Source organism: Pristiophorus japonicus, chromosome 15 (genome assembly GCF_044704955.1).
Source record: "Pristiophorus japonicus isolate sPriJap1 chromosome 15, sPriJap1.hap1, whole genome shotgun sequence".
NCBI lineage: Eukaryota > Metazoa > Chordata > Chondrichthyes > Pristiophoridae > Pristiophorus > Pristiophorus japonicus.
The window spans coordinates 181,761,333-181,784,294 of NC_091991.1; the positions used below are offsets into that span (position 1 = coordinate 181,761,333).

At 54.7% G+C, this 22,962-nt stretch overlaps 1 protein-coding gene across 1 annotated transcript in view; it reads right to left on the bottom strand.

The window, feature by feature from the left end:
• Window positions 1-3,263, bottom strand: part of LOC139225810 (amiloride-sensitive sodium channel subunit gamma-like) — a 54,004-nt gene extending 50,741 nt beyond the window's left edge. The window contains exon 1 of the mRNA XM_070856655.1: window positions 2,944-3,263. Coding sequence (XP_070712756.1) covers window positions 2,944-3,263 — 320 coding nt within the window. The remainder of the gene's footprint in view (window positions 1-2,943) is intronic.
• Between the last annotated feature and the right edge of the window lie 19,699 nt (window positions 3,264-22,962).

Here is a 22,962-nt window from a genome sequence, read left to right on the forward strand (position 1 = left end):
CCATTAAAACACACAAGTGTAGTCAAATGCATGAAGAAATAGACCTGAAGAATGTTTACACACTGCCTTTATAATCAGAAATCACAATATACAATAGTCAAGTGAAACTTCCCCCTGAGCAGGGGTCCATGTGTTAATCTGCCCCCAGTGTTGTACCTCTATCCCCGACCCGGGACCCCTTTGCCTCCAGTTCTCCGTTGGGAGTGCGGGTTGGAAGGTCAGTGCAGCAGCCTTACATAATAAGAACAGTAAGAAATAGGAGCAGGAGTAGGCCATATGGCCCCTCGAGCCTGCTCCACCATTTAATAAGATCATGGCTGACCTGATCATGGACTCAGCTCCACTTCCCTGCCGGCTCCCCATAACCCCTTATCCCCTTATCGGTTAAGAAACTGTCGATCTCTGTCTTACAGCTCCCTATCTCCGACCCGCAGGTTAAAGTAAGGTTTGTCTGGTGGCAAAAGGATGTTGCTGGAGTTGGAAATAAAGAGGATAAAGAACAGTGGGGAAAGTATGAAGGGACCGACACAAAGCCTTGGCGGGAGAAAGAAGACTTGGATTTATATAGCGCCTTTCATGCCTCAGGATGTCCCAAAGCACCTTACAGCCAATGAAGTACTTTTGGAGTGTAGTCGCTGTTGTAATGGGGGAAACGCGGCAGCCAATTTGCGTATAGCAAGCTCCCATACACAGCAATGTGATAATGACCAAATCATCTGTTTTTGTTATGTTGATTAAGGGATAAATATTGGCCCCAGAACACCGGGGAGAACTCCCCTGCTCTTCTTCGATATAGTGCCATGGGATCTTATAGTCCATCTGAAAGCAGGCGGGGCCTCGGTTTAATGCCTCATCTGGAAGACGGCACCTCTGACAATGCAGCTCTCCCTCAGTAATGCACTGGTATGTCAGCCGAATTTCTTGAATGGGGCTTGAACCCACATCCCGATACTCTAACTCAGAGGCGAGAGTGTTACTGAGTCATGACTGACACCAGATGAAGGGTCAAGGTTCACGTGCAGGAGAGAACCAGGGCTGGAGAATGAGAGAGGAGGGGAGAGAAATAGTGGGTTTTGGGGTTTAAAAGCTTATAGATTGTAAGAGGAAAGTGAGGGAGGTTAGGCGTTTGATGGTTCTGAAGTCTTGGGAAAGGGAACGAGAGTCACAGGTGGTGCAGTGAGTCTTCGGTACATCTTTGTGATGATGCCGGGAGGATGGGCATGTAGGCCTTGATCTTTGGCGTGTCGGAGGAACGCTGAACATTGTGGTATCGATAAGATAGAAAGGATTGCGGAAGAGAGATAGAGGGTGGAGGCTGGGAGTGAGAGAAAGATCCCCAACCAGACAATAAGCCATTTCTTGTGCAGGAGCGAGAGAGAGGGGCCTCCCCAGATACGGGAGCAGAATTGTAGTCATGGGCTAGCTACGGTTCAGTGAGTCAGAAGGTTGTGCTGTACTGTTGGAGGGGCAGTACTGAGGGAGTGCTGTACTGTCGGAGGGACAGTACTGAGGGAGTGCCGCACTGTCGGAGGGGCAGTACTGAGGAAGCGCCGCACTGTCGTTGGGGCAGTACTGAGGGAGTGCTGTACTGTCAGAGGGGCAGTACTGAGGGAGTGCTGTACTGTCGGAGGGGCAGTACTGAGGGAGTGCTGCACTGTCGGAGGGGCAGTACTGAGGGACCGCCGCACTGTCGGAGGGGCAGTACTGAGGGAGCGCTGCACTGTCGGAGGGGCAAACTGAGGGAGCGCCGCACTGTCGGAGGGGCAGTACTGAGGGAGTGCTGTACTGTCGGAGGGACAGTACTGAGGGAGTGCCGCACTGTCGGAGGGGCAGTACTGAGGAAGCGCCGCACTGTCGTTGGGGCAGTACTGAGGGAGTGCTGTACTGTCAGAGGGGCAGTACTGAGGGAGTGCTGTACTGTCGGAGGGGCAGTACTGAGGGAGTGCTGCACTGTCGGAGGGGCAGTACTGAGGGACCGCCGCACTGTCGGAGGGGCAGTACTGAGGGAGCGCTGCACTGTCGGAGGGGCAAACTGAGGGAGCGCCGCACTGTCGGAGGGGCAGTACTGAGGGAGTGCCGCACTGTCGGAGGGGCAGTACTGAGGGAGCGCCGCACTGTCGGAGGGGCAGTACTGAGGGAGTGCCGCACTGTCGGAGGGGCAGTACTGAGGGAGTGCCGCACTGTCGGAGGGGCAGTACTGAGGGAGTGCCGCACTGTCGGAGGGGCAGTACTGAGGGAGTGCCGCACTGTCGGAGGGGCAGTACTGAGGGAGTGCCGCACTGTCGGAGGGGCAGTACTGAGGGAGTGCCGCACTGTCGGAGGGGCAGTACTGAGGGAGCGCGCACTGTCGGAGGGGCAGTACTGAGGGAGCGCCGCACTGTCGGAAGGCCAGTACTGAGGGAGTGCTGCACTGTTGGAGGGACAGTACTGAGGGAGCGCTGAACTGTCGGAGGGGCAGTACTGAGGGAGCACCGCACTGTCGGAGGGGCAGTATTGAGAGAGTGCCGCACTGTCGGAGGGACAGTACTGAGGAAGTGCCGCACTATCGGAGGGGCAGTACTGAGGGAGTGCCGCACTGTCGGAGGTGCCATCTTTCTGATGAGACGTTAAAACGAGGCCCCACATAAAAGATCCCATGGCACTATTTCGAAGAAGAGCAGCGGAGTTCTCCACGGTGTCCTGACAAATATTTGTTCCTGACCCACATCACTGAAACAGATTATCTGGTCATTATCACATTGCTGTGCGTGGGAGCTTGCTGTGCACAAATTGGCTGCTGCGTTTCCCACATTACAACAGTGACTACATTTGAAAAGTACCTCATTGGCTGTAATTGGGACGTCCTGAGGTCATGAAAGACTTTCTATTGGACTTCGCAGAGTGCAGAGATAGCGAGAGGCTAAGGATCGAGGGTCCAAGGGGTCGAGGGTCGCAGACACTGACCTGTACGGGTTCTTGTTGCAGATGGTGACGGCGGGGAAGGTGATCTCCTGGAAGTGGACGGTGATGGTGACGGAGGCGGTGTAGTAGGAGGCGATGAGGAGGGCGCACTGCCAGAAGATGATGCCCACCGCGCCAAATGTCAGCAACACCCAGGCTGCCCGGCGCAGCCGGCCTCTCGACACCACGATCCTGCGGCAGCCATGGGTGTTGGTGTGGTAGCAGTACCATCGCACCAGCTCGTAGGCACTCGCTGCTTGTGGTCCCGTCACCGGCAGTTTCTCCCTGATCTTCTCCCTCAGTCGCTTTGTCCCCGATTCCATGGGTCTCCGCAGCGGGATCTCAGCACAGGGAGAGGTTCCACCGTAAACATCAGTCTCCACCCTCCCCTCCCAACTCCCCCATGCCCCCCTCCCCTCCACATGCCCCCTCCCGCACCCCTCCCCTCCTCCGCTCCCAATGCCCCCCTCCCTCTCTCCCTCCTCCCCATGTCTCTCTCCACCTCCCCTCCCCTCCCTCTCTCCCCCTCTCCCCCCCACCACCCCTCCTCCTCTCCACCCCTCCCTCCTCCCTATGTCTCTCTCCACCTCACCTCCCCACCCCTCCCCTCCCCTCCCTCTCTCCCCCCCACCACCCCTCCCTTTCCTCCTCCTCTCCAACCCCCCCTCCCTTCCCTCCTCCTCTCCACCCCCCTCCCTCCCTTCCCTCCTCCTCTCCACCCCCCCTCCTTTCCCTCCTCTCCACCCCCCCCTCCTTTCCCTCCTCTCCACCCCCCCTCCCTTCCCTCCTCCTCTCCACCCCCCCTCCCTTCCCTCCTCCTCTCCACCCCCCTCCCTTCCCTCCTCCTCTCCACCCCCCTCCCTTCCCTCCTCCTCTCCACCCCCCCTCCCTTCCCTCCTCCTCTCCACCCCCCCTCCCTTCCCTCCTCCTCTCCACCCCCCCTCCCTTCCCTCCTCCTCTCCACCCCCCCTCCCTTCCCTCCTCCTCTCCACCCCCCTCCCTTCCCTCCTCCTCTCCACCCCCCCCTCCCTTCCCTCCTCCTCTCCACCCCCCCTCCCTTCCCTCCTCCTCTCCACCCCCCCCTCCCTTCCCTCCTCCTCTCCACCCCCCCCTCCCTTCCCTCCTCCTCTCCACCCCTCCTTCCTCCCTCCTCCCCATGTCTCCCTCATCCCCTCCCCTTCCCTTTCCCCTTGTGCCCCCACCTCCCTCCACATCTCTCCCATGCCCCCTCCCGCACCCCTCCCCATGTCTCCCTCCCAATACCCCATCTCCCTCCCTCCTCCCCATGCCCCTTTCCTCCCCGCAGAATAGAAACTCGTCCACCTCCCATGGCATTGCTCAAATACAAAATAAGTAGCAGTAACATTATCGCCCCGATTTTAACCGACCCTGCACGAGCGGAAAAGGGGCGTGTTCCAGTCGGAACTCTGAGGTCAATGGTGAGTAAAACCGGGTGGAGTGTAAAAGGGGTATCCGACCCGAACAATAACGGCGCTGCCCCCACAGTCGGATAGCGGGCACGGGCACGGGCACGGGCTCAAGCCCGGCTCTTTCGGTCGGTGTTATTTTAATTGATTTACAGCCGACAGCGGGGAAAGAATGCCCACATCTGAGGAAAAGTCCTGGGGGAGAATGAGCAACCGGGTGAGATTCACGTGTGACCTGCACTTATGGGACCCGCACCCCAGAAAAAAATCAGTGCGGGGCCGTGGGGGCTACAGAAAAGGAGGAAGGAACAATGAACCCCTTCAACCAAAGCCTTTGTATATAAACCCAGTTTTTAAACTTTTTTAAAGTTTCCCTCTTTTTAAGTGCCCAGAGTTCTCTGCCAGCCACACCGTGAATTATTAAATCAGTATTCACTCACTCCATCTCCCCAAAGGGTTTGGGGGATTTATCGCCCCTTGCCCACAGCTCAAAAAGTTTTGAAGCGCTTCTTTCCTTAAACTAAAAACACTGCGAGAGTCCAGATGCTTCAGTTAATAGCATCAGCTCCTGGAGTCATGTCGGATCAAATCAGGTATCTTACCAGAAACTGCCCTCCTATAAATCAATCCCACAAAATTCCAGTTTCAAAAGTTCAGGGGAACAAAAAAAGTTTGCCAAACTTGATGGTTAACTAGTTATTAAAAAGTTTTAACCAACATCCCAGTGAGATTTAGTTTATCTCAATCGCTGAGAAAGTTCGCTTTCAATATTATTAGCGTCTAACTGGAGATAATTCACTGTAAAACAGCTGAACATACCTGTTTGGGGAGAGGGACACGGAGCAGCAGTTAACTAGCGAGCCCTGGAGAGTGGGATTGCAGAGTCCTGGAGTCAGTGCCTGGCTTGTTGAACAGTGACACTGAATTCGACTCCCAGCTCCGGCTGCACAAACCCAGCCCGAGGGGCAGGGAGTGCTCCGGGACTCACAGTGACACCTTCAGGTCAATGACCTGGATTAGTGATCACAAAACCCCCTCCCTCATCGAAATTATAATACTATATAATGTGAAGGTGCTGCATGCAAAAAGTGTTTTAACAATGCTTTTAAGAAAACAGGTATTTACTGAAGATGTCAGTGAGATGGGTGTGCCTGCTTCTCACACCAACTCTGGCCACACCACAGCGACAGGAGGCCACTGTTGGCCATTTAGTGCTGGACAGGGTTTAAAGCTATCAGCAGGCTGGCCAAAGTGAGTGAGGGCGCGAGCACCTGTGTACAAGCTGGCTCAGAGACGTGGCCCATGTACAGTCGACACCTCAAATCGTTGGAGAAATACCACCAATGATGTCTCCGCAGGATCCTGCAAATCCCCTGGGAGGACAGACGCACCAACATTAGCGTCCTCGATCAGGCCAACATCCCCAGCATTGAAGCACTGACCACACTCGATCAGCTCCGCTGGGCGGGCCACATTGTTCGCATGCCCCGACACAAGACTCCCAAAGCAAGCGCTCTACTCGGAACTCCTACACAGCAAGCGAGCCCCAGGTGGGCAGAGGAAACGTTACAGGGACACCCTCAAAGCCTCCCTGATAAAGTGCAACATCCCCACCGACACCTGGGAGTCCCTGGCCAAAGACCGCCCTAAATGAGCACCTTGAGTCTTGTCGCCGAGAGCATGCAGAAACCAAGCGCAGGCAGCGGAAGGAGCGTGTGGCAAACCAGTCCCACCCATCCCTTCCCTCAACCACTGTCTGTCCCACCTGTAGAGACTGTAATTCCCGTATTGGATTGTTCAGTCACCTGAGAACTCACTGTTAGAGTGTAAGCAAGTCTTCCTCGATTCCGAGGAACTGCCTATGATGTTTGGGGACGTGTTTGCGTGAACACGTTTTGGCACGTGTTTGCAGGGCCCCACGGGCACTCTGCTCACGTGATGGGACGATGGCACAGGGTCAGGGAGAGGAATCAACTCGGCCGGCAGAGTGAGCGAGAGCTGTGGGCCTCTGTGAAGAGATTGGCTCAGCCGTTGAGAATAATTTGCAACAACTGAATCAGTGTCGGCTTTATGAAGAGGAGCAGGCTTGAAATGAGCTCCAATCGTATATTGATTCCTGGGATGAGAGAATTGTCCTATGAGGAGAGATTGAGTAGACTGAGCCTATACTCTCTGCAGTTTAGAAAAATGCGAAGTGATCTCATTGAAACATATAAGATTCTGAAGGATAGATGCTGAGCGATTTCCCCGAGCTAGGGAGTCTAGAACTAGGGGGCATAATCTCAGGGTAAGGTGTCCGCCATTAAGGACTGAGATAAGGAGGACTTTCTTCACTTGGGGGGGTTAATCTTGGGAATTCTCTGCCCCAGAGGGCTGTGCATGCTCGGTCATTGAGTATATTTAAGGCTGAGATCAATAAGTTTTTGGACTCGAGAGGAATCGAAGGATATAGAGATTGGGCGAAAAGTGAACTTGAGTTCGAAGATCAGCCCTGATTTTATTGAATGGCGGAGCAGGCTCGAAGGGCCGAATGGCCGACTCCTGCTCCTAATTCTTATGTTCTTATGTTCTTAATCTGGGCATTATATCCCAGGGAAATCAAGAAATTGAAGAAAGCTGGGAGAGCAAACGAGACAACAGTTAAACAAACGGAATAAATGAGAACATTACGGAAAATACAAATCATTATCCAGCAGATTTGTCAGGATGTGGGTAACTCTCACAACGTTGGTTTTCATCGGTCATCCTACTACACTAAGTCTGGTGTGACACACACTGGGCTGGGTGTGTCACTGGGCTGGGTGAGACACTGGGCTGGGTGTGACACTGGGCTGGGTGTGACACACACTGGGCTGGGTGTGTCACTGGGCTGGGTGTGACACACACTAGGCTGGGTGTGACACTGGGCTGCGTGAGACACACACTGGGCTGGGTGTGACACTGGGCTGGGTGTGACACTGGGCTGGGTGAGACACTGGGCTGGGTGTGACACTGGGCTGGGTGTGACACTGGGTTCGGTGAGACACTGGGCTGGGTGTGACACTGGGCTGGGTGTAACACTGGGCTGGGTGAGACACTGGGCTGGGTGTAACACTGGGCTGGGTGAGACACTGGGCTGGGTGAGACACTGGGCTGGGTGTGACACTGGGCTTGGTGTGACACACACTGGGCTGGGTGTAACACTGGGCTGGGTGTGACACTGGGCTGGGTGTGACACACACTGGGCTGGGTGTGCCACTGGGCTGGGTGAGACACTGGGCTGGGTGAGATACTGGGCTGGGTGAGTCACTGGGCTGGGTGTGACACTGGGCTGGGTGTGTCACTGGGCTGGGTGTGACACTGGGCTTGGTTTGTCACTGGGCTGGGTGTGTCACTGGGCTGGGTATGTCACTGGACTGGGTGTGTCACTGGGCTGGGTGTGACACTGGGCTGGGTGTGTCACTGGGCTGGGTGTGTCACTGGTCTGGGTGTGACACTGGGCTGGGTGTGTCACTGGGCTGGGTGTGACACTGGGCTGGGTGTGACACACACTGGGCTGGGTGTGAGACTGGGCTGGGTGTGACACACACTAGGCTGGGTGTGACACTGGGCTGCGTGAGACACACACTGGGCTGGGTGTGACACTGGGCTGGGTGTGACACTGGGCTGGGTGAGACACTGGGCTGGGTGTGACACTGGGCTGGGTGTGACACTGGGTTCGGTGAGACACTGGGCTGGGTGTGACACTGGGCTGGGTGAGACACTGGGCTGGGTGTGACACTGGGCTGGGTGTGACACACACTGGGCTGGGTGTGTCACTGGGCTGGGTGTGTCACTGGGCTGGGTGTGACACACACTAGGCTGGGTGTGACACACACTAGGCTGGGTGTGACACTGGGCTGCGTGAGACACACACTGGGCTGGGTGTGACACTGGGCTGGGTGTGACACTGGGCTGGGTGAGACACTGGGCTGGGTGTGACACTGGGCTGGGTGTGACACTGGGTTCGGTGAGACACTGGGCTGGGTGTGACACTGGGCTGGGTGTAACACTGGGCTGGGTGAGACACTGGGCTGGGTGTAACACTGGGCTGGGTGAGACACTGGGCTGGGTGAGACACTGGGCTGGGTGTGACACTGGGCTTGGTGTGACACACACTGGGCTGGGTGTAACACTGGGCTGGGTGTGACACTGGGCTGGGTGTGACACACACTGGGCTGGGTGTGCCACTGGGCTGGGTGAGACACTGGGCTGGGTGAGATACTGGGCTGGGTGTGTCACTGGGCTGGGTGTGACACTGGGCTGGGTGTGTCACTGGGCTGGGTGTGACACTGGGCTTGGTTTGTCACTGGGCTGGGTGTGTCACTGGGCTGGGTATGTCACTGGACTGGGTGTGTCACTGGGCTGGGTGAGACACTGGGCTGGGTGTGACACTGGGCTGGGTGTGTCACTGGGCTGGGTGTGACACTGGGCTTGGTTTGTCACTGGGCTGGGTGTGTCACTGGGCTGGGTATGTCACTGGACTGGGTGTGTCACTGGGCTGGGTGTGACACTGGGCTGGGTGTGTCACTGGGCTGGGTGTGTCACTGGGCTGGGTGTGACACTGGGCTGGGTGAGACACTGGGCTGGGTGAGACACTGGGCTTGGTGTGTCACTGGGCTGAGTGTGTCACTGGGCTGGGTGTGACACACACTGGGCTGGGTGTGTCACTGGGCTGGGTGTTACACTGGGCTGGGTGTGACACTGGGCTGGGTGAGACACACACTGGGCTGGGTGTGACACTGGGCTGGGTGTGTCACTGGGCTGGGTGTGTCACTGGGCTGGGTGTGACACTGGGCTGGGTGTGAAACTGGGCTGGGTGAGACACTGGGCTGGGTGTGACACTGGGCTGGGTGTGACACACACTGGGCTGGGTGAGACACTGGGCTGGGTGTGTCACTGGGCTGGGTGTGTCACTGGGCTGGGTGTTACACACACTGGGCTGGGTGTGACACTGGGCTGCGTGAGACACACACTGGGCTGGGTGTGACACTGGGCTGGGGGTGACACTGGGCTGGGTGAGACACTGGGCTGGGTGTGACACTGGGATGGGTGTGACACTGGGTTCGGTGAGACACTGGGCTGGGTGTGACACTGGGCTGGGTGTAACACTGGGCTGGGTGAGACACTGGGCTGGGTGTAACACTGGGCTGGGTGAGACACTGGGCTGGGTGAGACACTGGGCTGGGTGTGACACTGGGCTTGGTGTGACACACACTGGGCTGGGTGTAACACTGGGCTGGGTGAGACACTGGGCTGGGTGAGATACTGGGCTGGGTGTGACACTGGGCTGGGTGTAACACTGGGCTGGGTGAGACACTGGGCTGGATGAGACACTGGGCTGGGTGTGACACTGGGCTTGGTGTGACACACACTGGGCTGGGTGTAACACTGGGCTGGGTGTCACACTGGGCTGGGTGTGACACACACTGGGCTGGGTGTGCCACTGGGCTGGGTGAGACACTGGGCTGGGTGAGATACTGGGCTGGGTGTGTCACTGGGCTGGGTGAGATACTGGGCTGGGTGTGACACTGGGCTGGGTGTGTCACTGGGCTGGGTGTGACACTGGGCTTGGTTTGTCACTGGGCTGGGTGTGTCACTGGGCTGGGTATGTCACTGGACTGGGTGTGTCACTGGGCTGGGTGTGACACTGGGCTGGGTGTGACACTGGGCTGGGTGTGTCACTGGGCTGGGTGTGACACTGGGCTGGGTGTGACACACACTGGGCTGGGTGTGACACTGGGCTGGGTGAGACACTGGGCTGGGTGAGACACTGGGCTTGGTGTGTCACTGGGCTGAGTGTGTCACTGGGCTGGGTGTGACACACACTGGGCTGGGTGTGTCACTGGGCTGGGTGTTACACTGGGCTGGGTGTGACACTGGGCTGGGTGAGACACACACTGGGCTGGGTGTGACACTGGGCTGGGTGTGTCACTGGGCTGGGTGTGTCACTGGGCTGGGTGTGACACTGGGCTGGGTGTGACACTGGGCTGGGTGTGAAACTGGGCTGGGTGAGACACTGGGCTGGGTGTGACACTGGGCTTGGTGAGACACTGGGCAGACACTGGGCTGGGTGAGACACTGGGCTGGGTGTGACACTGGGCTGGGTGAGACAGTGGGCTGGGTGTAACACTGGGTTGGGTGTGTCACTGGGCTGGGTGTGTCACTGGGCTGGGTGTGACACTGGGCTGGGTGAGACACACACTGGGCTGGGTGTGACACTGGGCTGGGTGTGACACACACTGGGCTGGGTGTGACACTGGGCTGGGTGTGACACTGGGTTCGGTGAGACACTGGGCTGGGTGTGACACTAGGCTGGGTGTAACACTGGGCTGGGTGAGACACTGGGCTGGGTGAGACACACACTGGGCTGGGTGAGACACTGGGCTGGGTGAGACACTGGGCTGGGTGAGACACACACTGGGCTGGGTGTGACACTGGGCTGGGTGTGACACACACTGGGCTGGGTGTAACACTGGGCTGGGTGTGACACACACTGGGCTGGGTGTGCCACTGGGCTAGGTGAGACACTGGGCTGGGTGAAATACTGGGCTGGATGCGTCACTGGGCTGGGTGTGACACTGGGCTTGGTTTGTCACTGGGCTGGGTGTGTCACTGGGCTGGGTGTGACACTGGGCTGGGTGTGTCACTGGGCTGGGTGTGACACTGGGCTTGGTTTGTCACTGGGCTGGGTGTGTCACTGGGCTGGGTGAGACACTGGGCTGGGTGTGACACTGGGCTGGGTGTGACACTGGGCTGGGTGTGTCACTGGGCTGGGTGTGACACTGGGCTTGGTTTGTCACTGGGCTGGGTGTGTCACTGGGCTGGGTATGTCACTGGGCTGGGTGTGTCACTGGGCTGGGTGTGACACTGGGCTGGGTGTGACACTGGGCTGGGTGTGACACACACTGGGCTGGGTGTGAGACTGGGCTGGGTGTGAGACTGGGCTGGGTGAGACACTGGGCTGGGTGTGACACTGGGCTGGGTGTGACACTGGGCTGGGTGAGACACTGGGCTTGGTGTGTCACTGGGTTGAGTGTGTCACTGGGCTGGGTGTGACACACACTGGGCTGTGTGTTACACTGGGCTGGGTGAGACACACACTGGGCTGGGTGTGACACTGGGCTGGGTGAGACACACACTGGGCTGGGTGAGACACTGGGCTGGGTGAGACACTGGGCTGGGTGTGACACTGGGCTGGGTGAGACACTGGGCTGGGTGAGACACTGGGCTGGGTGTGACACTGGGCTGGGTGAGACACTGGGCTGGGTGTGACACTGGGCTGGGTGAGACACTGGGCTGGGTGTGTCACTGGGCTGGGTGTGACACTGGGCTGGGTGAGACACACACTGGGCTGGGTGTGACACTGGGCTGGGTGTGACACACACTGGGCTGGGTGAGACACTGGGCTGGGTGTTACACTGGGCTGGGTGTGACACACACTGGGCTGGGTGTGCCACTGGGCTGGGTGTGTCACTGGGCTGGGTGAGACACTGGGATGGGTGTGACACTGGGCTGGGTGTGTCACTGGGCTGGGTGTGACACTGGGCTGGGTGTGACACTGGGCTGGGTGTGTCACTGGGCTGGGTGTGACACTGGGCTGGATGTGTCACTGGGCTGGGTGTGACACTGGGCTGGGTTTGACACACACTGGGCTGGGTGTGACACTGCGCTGGGTGTGACACTGGGCAGGGTGAGACACTGGGCTGGGTGTGACACTGGGCTGGGTGAGACACTGGGCTGGGTGTGTCACTGGGCTGGGTGTGACACTGGGCTGGGTGTGACACTGGGCTGGATGTGTCACTGGGCTGGGTGTGACACTGGGCTGGGTGTGACACACACTGGGCTGGGTGTGACACTGGGCTGGGTGTGTCACACACTGGGCTGGGTGTGTCACTGGGCTGGGTGTGACACTGGGCTGTGTGTGTCACTGGGCTGGGTGTGACACTGGGCTGGGTGTGTCACTGGGCTGGGTGTGACACTAGGCTGGGTGTGACACTGGGCTGGGTGTGTCACACACTGGGCTGGGTGAGACACTGGGCTGGGTGTGACACTGGGCTGGGTGAGACACTGGGCTGGGTGTGACACTGGGCTGGGTGTGACACACACTGGGCTGGGTGTGACACTGGGCTGGGTGAGACACTGGGCTGGGTGTGTCACTGGGGTGGGTATGACACTGCTCTGGATGTGTCACTGGGCTGGGTGTGACACTGGGCTGGGTGTGACACACACTGGGCTGGGTGTGTCACTGGGCTGGGTGTGACACTGGGCTGGGTGTGACACTGGGCTGGTTGCGTCACTGGGCTGGGTGTGACACACACTGGGCTGGGTGTGACACTGGGCTGGTTGTGTCACTGGGCTGGGTGTGACACTGGGCTGTGTGTGACACACACTGGGCTGGGTGTGTCACTGGGCTGGGTGAGACACTGGGCTGGGTGTGTCACTGGGCTGGGTGTGTCACTGGGCTGGGTGTGACACTGGGCTGGGTGTGTCACTAGGCTGGGTGTGACACTGGGCTGGGTGTGACACTGGGCTGGGTGTGTCACTGGGCTGGGTGACACTGGGCTGGGTGTGTCACTGGGCTGGGTGTGTCACTGGGCTGGGTGACACTGGGCTGGGTGTGTCACTGGGCTGGGTGTGACACTGGGCTGGGTGTGACACACTGGGCTGGGTGTATCACTGGGCTGGGTGTGACACTGGGCTGGGTGTGACACTGGGCTGGGTGTGTCACTGGGCTGGGTGAGACACTGGGCTGGGTGTGTCACTGGGCTGGGTGTGACACCAGGCTGGGTGTGACACTGGGCTGGGTGTGTCACACACTGGGCTGGGTGTGACACTGGGCTGGGTGTGTCACACACTGGGCTGGGTGTGACACTGGGCTGGGTGTGACACTCGGCTGGGTGTGTCACACACTGTGCTGGGTGTGACACTGGGCTGGGTGTGACACTGGGCTGGTTGCGTCACTGGGCTGGGTGTGGCACACACTGGGCTGGGTGTGACACTGGGCTGGGTGTGTCACTGGGCTGGTTGAGACACTGGGCTGGGTGTGACACACACTGGGCTGGGTGTGACACTGGGCTGGGTGTGTCACTGGGCTGGGTGAGACACTGGGCTGGGTGTGTCACTGGGCTGGGTGTGACACTGGGCTGGATGTGTCACTGGGCTGGGTGTGACACTGGGCTGGGTGTGACACACACTGGGCTGGGTGTGTCACTGGGCTGGGTGTGACACTGGGCTGGGTGTGTCACTGGGCTGGGTGTGACACTGGGCTGGGTGTGTCACTGGGCTGGGTGTGACACTGGGCTGGGTGTGTCACTGGGCTGGGTGTGACACTGGGCTGGGTGTGTCACACACTGGGCTGGGTGTGACACTGGGCTGGGTGTGACACTGGGCTGGGTGTGTCACACACTGGGCTGGGTGTGACACTGGGCTGGGTGTGTCACTGGGCTGGGTGTGTCACTGGGCTGGGTGTGACACTGGGCTGGGTGTGTCACACACTGGGCTGGGTGTCTGGGTGTGACACTGGGCTGGGTGTGTCACACACTGGGCTGGGTGTGACACTGGGCTGGGTGTGACACTGGACTGGGTGTGTCACACACTGGGCTGGGTGTGACACTGGGCTGGGTGAGACACTGGGCTGGGTGTGACACTGGGCTGGGTGTGACACTGGGCTGGGTGTGACACACACTGGGCTGGGTGTGACACTGGGCTGGGTGTGACACCTGGCTGGGTGTGTCACTGGGCTGGCTGTGTCACTGGGCTGGGTGTGACACTGGGCTGGGTGTGTCACTGGGCTGGGTGTGTCACTGGGCTGGGTGTGACACACACTGGGCTGGGTGTGACACTGGGCTGGGTGTGACACTGGGCTGGGTGTGACACTGGGCTGGGTGTGTCACTGGGCTGGGTGTGACACACACTGGGCTGGGTGTGACACTGGGCTGGGTGTGACACTGGGCTGGGTGTGACACCTGGCTGGGTGTGACACTGGGCTGGGTGTGACACCTGGCTGGGTGTGTCACTGGGCTGGCTGTGTCACTGGGCTGGGTGTGACACTGGGCTGGGTGTGTCACTGGGCTGGGTGTGACACTGGGCTGGGTGTGACACTGGGCTGGGTGTGACACTTGGCTGGGTGTGACACTTGGCTGGGTGTGACACTGGGCTGGGTGTGTCACTGGGCTGGGTGTGTCACCTGGCTGGTTGTGACACTGGGCTGGATGTGTCACTGGGCTGGGTGTGACACTGGGCTGGATGTGTCACTGGGCTGGGTGTGACACTGGGCTGGGTGTGTCACTGGCCTGGGTGTGACACTGGGCTGGGTGTGACACACACTGGGCTGGGTGTGTCATTGGGCTGGGTGTGACACTGGGCTGGATGTGTCACTGGGCTGGGTGTGACACTGGGCTGGGTGTGACACACACTGGGCTGGGTGTGTCACTGGGCTGGGTGTGACACTGGGCTGGGTGTGACACACACTGGGCTGGGTGTGTCACTGGGCTGGGTGTGACACACACTGGGCTGGGTGTGACACACACTGGGCTGGATGTGTCACTGGGCTGGGTGTGACACTGGGCTGGGTGTGACACTGGGCTGGGTGTGACACTGGGCTGGGTGTGTCACTGGGCTGGTTGTGACACTGGGCTGGATGTGTCACTGGGCTGGGTGTGACACTGGGCTGGATGTGTCACTGGGCTGGGTGTGACACTGGGCTGGGTGTGTCACTGGGCTGGATGTGTCACTGGGCTGGGTGTGACACTGGGCTGGGTGTGTCACTGGGTTGGGTGTGACACTGGGCTGGGTGTGTCACTGGGCTGGATGTGTCACTGGGCTGGATGTGTCACTGGGCTGGGTGTGTCACTGGGCTGGGTGTGTCACTGGGCTGGGTGTGACACTGGGCTGGGTGTGACACACACTGGGCTGGGTGTGACACTGGGCTGGGTGTGTCACTGGGCTGGGTGTGTCACTGGGCTGGGTGTGACACTGGGCTGGGTGTGACACACACTGGGCTGGGTGTGTCAGCATTTACCATCAGGCCATAAAGCCGTGGTCTGCACGTAATGCCTTCGAGGCCCGACGGAGAAAGACGATGATGGATCCTGTCGGGTGGTTCCCCGAGCAGACTGTCTAATGCCTGATCACCAGAGCTTTCACACAAGCACCAAGACGTGGCTTGGCTGGTGGTGAGAGGGGCCCTCCCTGTCTGATCCTTCATACACAGCCAGAGTCTCCACACCACGGCACACTGCCCTCGAGTCGGCTGCGGTGCGGACGAGACTGTCATCCATCTCCTTCAGCATTGCGCCTTTGCAAAGAAGGTCGGGAAAAAGATGCAGTGGCTGCTGTCGTGTTTCAACCCAAGCAGCGCCGTAACACAGGACTGTGCTCTGCGGACTGTTCCCAGGGTGTTATGTATGTAACTATGTAATACTTGCCACCAGAGGGCATGACTGTTGGAGTCCTAATGGTTACCTGCACACACATGCAGGGCCAGTATAAAAGGTTGGCTGCCATGTTGTTTAGGCACTCTAGAGTTGTAATAAAGACTAAGTTTAGCTCACAGTACTCAGCCTCGTGGAGTTCTTCTATACACAACACAGGGATGCACACTGGGACAGACATCAACTGCTACTAGAGGGCCATCTACTTGGTGAAAGACGCCCTTTGGGCTTCCAGAAACATGCTGGCCTTCCAGAGCAAGAGCTGTTCACAGCCGAGCCTTGCAGATTGGCACATTCCAAGGTCCAGGAGTATGTGCTGAGGGACACACTGAAGCTTGGTGCAGCCACTGCAAAGGCTCAATGGGGAAAGGCCACAGCTTAAGGCCCTCCCAGCACTGTACACCGAGGGGCTGCAGCAATATAACCGCCTCCCCTCCCCTCGAACTGTAGGTTTTATCCCAATGTAAATGTTATTTATAATGTAACTGGAATGAGGCATCTGAGAGTGCCATGTACTGTATTTAATTTATCTTGCACTAAGTAAACTCTGATATCTGGATTATAATGCAATGTATCTTGACAAATTTTATGAATAAGGTATTAAATGTTTTACCAACAGCCTGGGGCCCCTTGTCCTCCGCTCTGTGTTCGATAGCTGCCTACTGATAGTGCTGAGTGACGGGACACCACTGCTGGGACAGCAGGCCTCCTGATGCTAAAGTTACAGCACAGAACCACTGATCTGGGGGAGGTAACCCTTCCACACTGCTTTATAAAACAATCTTTAAATCGCACAATGTATAATCAAACCTGACATTGTTTATATTAATATACAGCACAATAAGTGATAATAATACTGGCAAACTAGTACTTTTACATGGTTAGTAGCACAATAACAGAGAAAATCCTACCCTAATAAACCCATGAGATGGGTATAGTTAATGCTCGATGTGATTGCAGCCCACAGAAGCGGGAACTGAGCAAGACTGCTGTGCTTCACAAACCAATGCTGTACTGCCACCTAGCCATTACTGTTAGCCAGAGTCCTGGGACAGACCTTCACAGGAGGAGCTGCACACTTCCCCAAAGCCCAGGGCGCTCTGTAATGCAGCCTGCCTGGGTGTCCCAGGAGAGGGAGCTGGCTGTGTCTGCTGGTACGCTTGAGGGACTGGAGTGCGTGTGAGATAAAAGGAACAATATTATCATTTAAATTTTTTTATTTGACTTTGCCTCTTTAAAAAGGAGCGATTATGATTTAAGGGTTCAAGTGTTCCTGTTTAAGGATTAATCATCCTAATTGATTAACTAAAAGAGTTAACTAATAGAGTTAACTTTAAAAAAAAGGTTATGGGGAGCGGGCAGGGAAGTGGAGTTGAGGCCAAGATCAGATCAGCCATGATCTTATTGAACGGTGGAGCAGGCTCGAGGGGCCATAGGGCCTACTCCTGCTCCTATTTCTTATGTTCTTATGTTTCCAATAGCACTGATCTTCTTTAGCCCCACAACCCCCCCGAGATCTCTGCGTTCCTCCAATTCTGGCCTTTTGTGCAGCCCCGATTTTAATCGTTCCACCATCGGTGGCCGTGCCTTCAGCTGCCGAGGCCCCAAGCTCTGGAGTTCCCTCCCTAAACCTCTCCACCTCTCTCTCCTCCTTTAAGACGCTCCTTAAAACCTACCTCTTTGACCGAGCTTTTGGTCACCTGCCCTAATATCTCCTTATGCGGCTCGGTGTCAAATTTTGTTTGATAACACTCCTGTGAAGCGCCTTGGAACGTTTTACTACGCTAAAGGCGCTATATAAATGCCAGTTGTTGTAGTTGTTGTTACAGACAGCGAAGGCAGAGCGAAGGATCCGATCACCACCCGCCGGGTCACACAAAGTCTCTGAGCCCTGCAGTTTGCCCACGAGGCTCCGAGATGGATTGGTGGGTTTGCACTGTCTGAATTCGGTGGTCCTGGATGTTTGGAGTTGTTGGAAATCTTCCCTCATGCTGGATAAATCCTAAAAATGAGAACACCCAGATGTGTTAGCTTGAGATACAGTCAGATTAATAGGAACACGGATTAAACTGGTTGGGGGGGGTGGGGGATTTCTGATCTCACGTTTCCAAGTTTGCAAATCCGGGCGTCCCTGAATTTCTGATGTGCATCCCTCGATTTCCAGGATATAGAACGGGTGACGATGAAGGAATGGCTATAAATTTCCAAATCCAAGAATATGAGAATATCGTTTCCTACATTACAACAGTGACTACACTTCAAACATTGTCTGTAAAGACAGACAGTGGTGGGGGCGAGGTGGGGGACAGGGCACATGGTGCCAACTGTGGTGTGGCCTGCCAGGGATCAGCCAGAGTTTCTGCCGGGGTCTGCTTTGAAAAAAAGACTTGCATTTTAATCGTCACCCGCTCTGTACCCTGGAACTCCCTCCCTGACAGCTCTGTGGGAGCACCTTCACCACACGGACTGCAGCGGCTCAAGGAGACGGCCCATCGCCATCTGCAGTTGTTTGACATGAGAATTAACAAATATCCTGTTTCTAGTAATCCCTCACCTGGATTAAAACACCAAATAGTGGGCAGGAGATAGAGGAACAAATTTGCAGGCAGACTGCAAAACAGATAGTCAGAGCTACAAAAAGGGTGTATGGAAAGGAACTTGCAAAATCAGCACAAGAAATGTTTACAATTAGAATTAAAAATTGATAATGGTGATATAAAGGAAAATAAAGAAATGGCAGGCATGTTAAATATTACTTGAGTATTTATAGTAGAGGGAGACATGCCAAGGAAACTCATTTTGAATCAGGGACAGGGACTCAATAATATTAACGTAAGTAAAAAAAAACCAGTAATATTTAACATGCCTGCCATTTCTTTATTTTCCTTTATATCACCATTATCAATTTTTAATTCTAATTGTAAACATTTCTTGTGCTGATTTTGCAAGTTCCTTTCCATACACCCTTTTTGTAGCTCTGACTATCTGTTTTGCAGTCTGCCTGCAAATTTGTTCCTCTATCTCCTGCCCACTATTTGGTGTTTTAATCCAGGTGAGGGATTACGAGAAACGGGATATTGGCAGCATATGATGTGTGACAAGTCCCCAGGGCCAGATGGTTTCCAGCCCAGGGGTTTAAAGGAAGTCGGTGAGAACATTGCAGATGCCCTAACTATAATCTTCCAAAGTTCTCTCGATTCATGAACTGTTCCTTTAGATTAGAAAATTGTGCATGTCATTCCACTGTATATGAAAGGTGAGATAGGGAAACCAGGACATCATAGACCAGGAAGCCTAACATCTGTTGTCATGAAATTGCTAGAGTCTATAATTAAGGATAAGGTGACTGAACACCTTGAAAATGTTCAGTTGATCAGAGAACGCCAGCATGGATTTGTGAAATTGAGGCCTGACGAACCCGATTGAAGTTTTTGAAGAGATGACTAAAGTAGTGGACAGGAGAATGGCGATGGGTGTTATTTAAAAGGACTTCTGGAAGGCATTTGATAAAGTCCCTCATAAGAGACTGTTAACTGAAGTTGAAGCTCATGGAATTGAGGGCAGATTATTGACCTGGCTAGGAGATTGGCTGAGCGGCAGGAGACAGAGAGTAAGGATAATGAATGATCAGATACTCGAATTGGCAGCATGTGATGAGTGGTGTCCTATAGGGATCAGTGTTGAGGCCTCAACTATTCACCATATTTATTAACAACTTGGACAACGGGATAGAAAGCCTCCTATCCAAGTTTGTTGATGACACAAAGATAAGCAGCATTGTAAGCTGTGTAGATGGAAGCATAAAATTACTAAGATATTGATATTAATAGATTAAGTGAATGGGCAAATGGATTTCAATGTAGGCAAGTGTGAGGTCATTCACTTTGGACCAAAAAAGGATAGATCAGTGAATGTTTGAAATGGTGAAAAGCTAGAAGCAGTGGCTTGTGCTTGGGGGGTCCGTGTACGTAGATCATCAAAATGTCACGGACAGATACAGAAAATAATCAAACAGGCTAATGTAATGCTGACCTTTATATCTTGAATACAAGGGATTAGGAGTTATCCTACAGCTGTACAAATCTCTGGTTAGACCACACCTGGAGTACTGTGTTAAGGTGATTGGCCAAAGAACCAGAGGCGACATGAGGAAACATGTTTTTACACAGCGAGTTTATAATGGGGAATGAGCAGGGAGTAGGATGAATCGGATCGCTCTACCAAAGAGCCGACACAGTCACGATGGGCCGAATGGCCTCTTTCTGTGCTGTATCATATTATTCTGTGACTATCACTCCCTATCTTGGAGTGAATGCTATTAAACTCAAATTAGGCTTTCTCGACTACAATTTGTGTACTTATTTACAATTAAATAGGGCTATAAAGTCCAATAGTTTGGGAAATATAATATAAACCATGTGTACATTAAAGAGGTCCTTTTTAAAATTTGTTCTGGGTTGTGGGCGTCGCTGGCAAGGCCGGCATTTATTGCCGATCCCTAATTGCCCCTTGAGAAGGTGGTGGTGAGCCGCCTTCTTGAACCGCTGCAGTCCGTGTGGTGAAGGTGCTCCCACAGTGCTGTTAGGGAGGGAGTTCCAGGATTTTGACCCAGCGACGAAGAAGGAACGGCCGATATATTTCCAAGTCGGGATGGTGAGTAATTGGAGGGGAACGTGGAGGTGGTGGTGTTCCCATGCGCCTGCTGCCCTTGTCCTTCTAGGTGGTAGAGGTCATAAGAACATAAAAAATAGGAGCAGGAGTAGGCCATACGGTCCCTCGACCCTGCTCCGCCATTTAATACGACCATGGTTGATCCGATCAGGGACTCAGCTCCACTTCCCTGCCCGCTCCCCATAACCCCTTATTCCCTTATCGGTTAAGAAACTGTCTATCTCCGTCTTAAATATATTCAATGTCCCAGCTTCCACAGCTCTCTGAGGCAGCGAATTCCACAGATTTACTACCCTCTGAAAGAAGAAATTTCTCCTCATCTCAGTTTTAAATGGGCGGCCCCTTATTCTAAGATTATCCCCCCTAGTTCTAGTCTCCCCTATCTGTGGGTTTGGGAGGTGCTGTCGAAGAAGCCTTGGTGAGTTGCTGCAGTGCATCTTGTAGATGGTACACACTGCAGCCAGGGGGCGCCGGTGGTGGAGGGAGTGAGTGTTGAAGGTGGTGGATGGGGAGCCGATCAAGTGGCTGCTTTGTCCTGGATGGTGTTGAGCTTCGAGTGTTGCTGGAGAATATTGCATCACACTCCTGACTTGTGCCTTGTAGATGGTGGAAAGGCTTTGGAGAGTCAGGAGTCAATCAGTCTTAATAAGACTTCCTTCTGCAGAAATGTAACAGTATTTTTCATTTTTAAAGACAAAGTTCTGGTGAGTAGCAAGGTGAGTTCAGTAGGTTTTGACTCTCACCCCACTTTCAACATCGGTGAACATATTGTGCTGGTGTCTTTGTCAATGAAGAGTTGAAGATGCCTTCTGCCTGATCAACCACCAGAAGAAACGATTCCAGTACTCTTCCAGGGACCTTGTAGTAATCCCTCAGTTCCTTCCTCGCCAGGTTATCAGACAAACTTCTTATCATAACGATACAGCACAGAAGGAGGCCATTCGACCCATCGTTCCTGTGCCAGCTCTTTGAAAGAGCTCAAAAACAAAAGCGAAATCTGAAATAATAGCAGAAAATGCTGGAAATACTCAGGTCGATGACCCTTCGTCAGAACTGAAACGATAACTCTGTTTCTCTCTCCACAGATGCTGCCTGACCTGCCGAGTATTTCCAGCAGTTTCTGTTTTCATCTGTGAAAGAGCAATCCAATTCGTCCCACTCCCCTGATCTTCCCCCACAGCCCAGCAAATTTCTCAACCACAATTGACATTTCAACATGCAAAAATATCTGGATAATTATACTGATGCAATCACGGATCTCGATGGGATTCACACTCCCACAGCACAATCAGCACTCATGTCTGCAAAGACTCGCAAAATTTTCACGCTTCCAGACAAGTGTGTCTGTTGGCTAACCAGGCATTCACAATGACACACAGTGTGTTTCGACAGCAAGAAACACCTGCTATTTAAACTAATGTGGCCATTGGCAATTGAAATCAGTCAACCAATCTCATTCAGGATCCAAAAAATCTCTGAAACTGAATCAAAGCAATTCAAAATTCATAACCACTTGCGTTACACTTGTCCTGTCTGAGATTGATGCTGACATTACATCCACAAGTACAAATAAACTCCTTCCTTCCCTCACACTGATTTGATTTTCAAACCACCCAAAACGCACAATAAAATGACATTTAAAAAGCTGAGTGCACCACGTTGCTATTTCTGCTGAGTACTCAGAGTGAGGTTTACCTGTGGCCATATTGTGTGCGTTTTGTGGCCAGATTTCACTGTAGCACCGCTGATACAGTCACTGCGTTGGATGAAAGTCAGAGCCACTGCTGGGTATTGGGAGCTGCTCACTATCACTCTGGGGTAACATGCAGGGCCACATCTCATGTGGGTGACCAAGATTTGGCACCATTATTGGTTTCCTGTTTGCACCAATATTCCTCTATCACAGTTACATCAAAAGCATGACCCTGCGACTGGGTTAGCTTGTGTTGTGTATCTGTAAAGCATGCACTCCCATGTTCCGCCACCAGGGAGCTCATCCCCTGAAGTCCCAAGGAATCCCAGCATCCCTTGGGAGCACTGTATATAAGCCGGCCCCTAAGGCCTGTTCCTCACTCTGGAGTGTCTTATTAAAGACAGGTCACTGTTACTTTAACCTCCCTGTGTGCAGCCTCACCTGTGTTAGGAACACAATAACTGGCGACGAGAATACGAATCCAACGCAAAGATGCAGCAAACTGTGGGCATCCTGGAGAAGTTCTCAGAGGGTGAGGACTGGGATGCCTATGTCAAACGGCTAGACCAATACTTTGTAGCCAATGAGCTGGACGGAGAAGGAAGCGCTGCAAAAAGGAGAGCGGTCCTCCTCACAGTCTGCGGGGCACCGACCTACAGCCTCACGAAGAATCTTCTGGCTCCGGTGAAACCCACAGATAAGTCGTATGAGGAGCTGTGTACACTGGTTCGGGAGCATCTTAACCCAAGGGAGAGCGTGCTGATGGTGAGGTATTGGT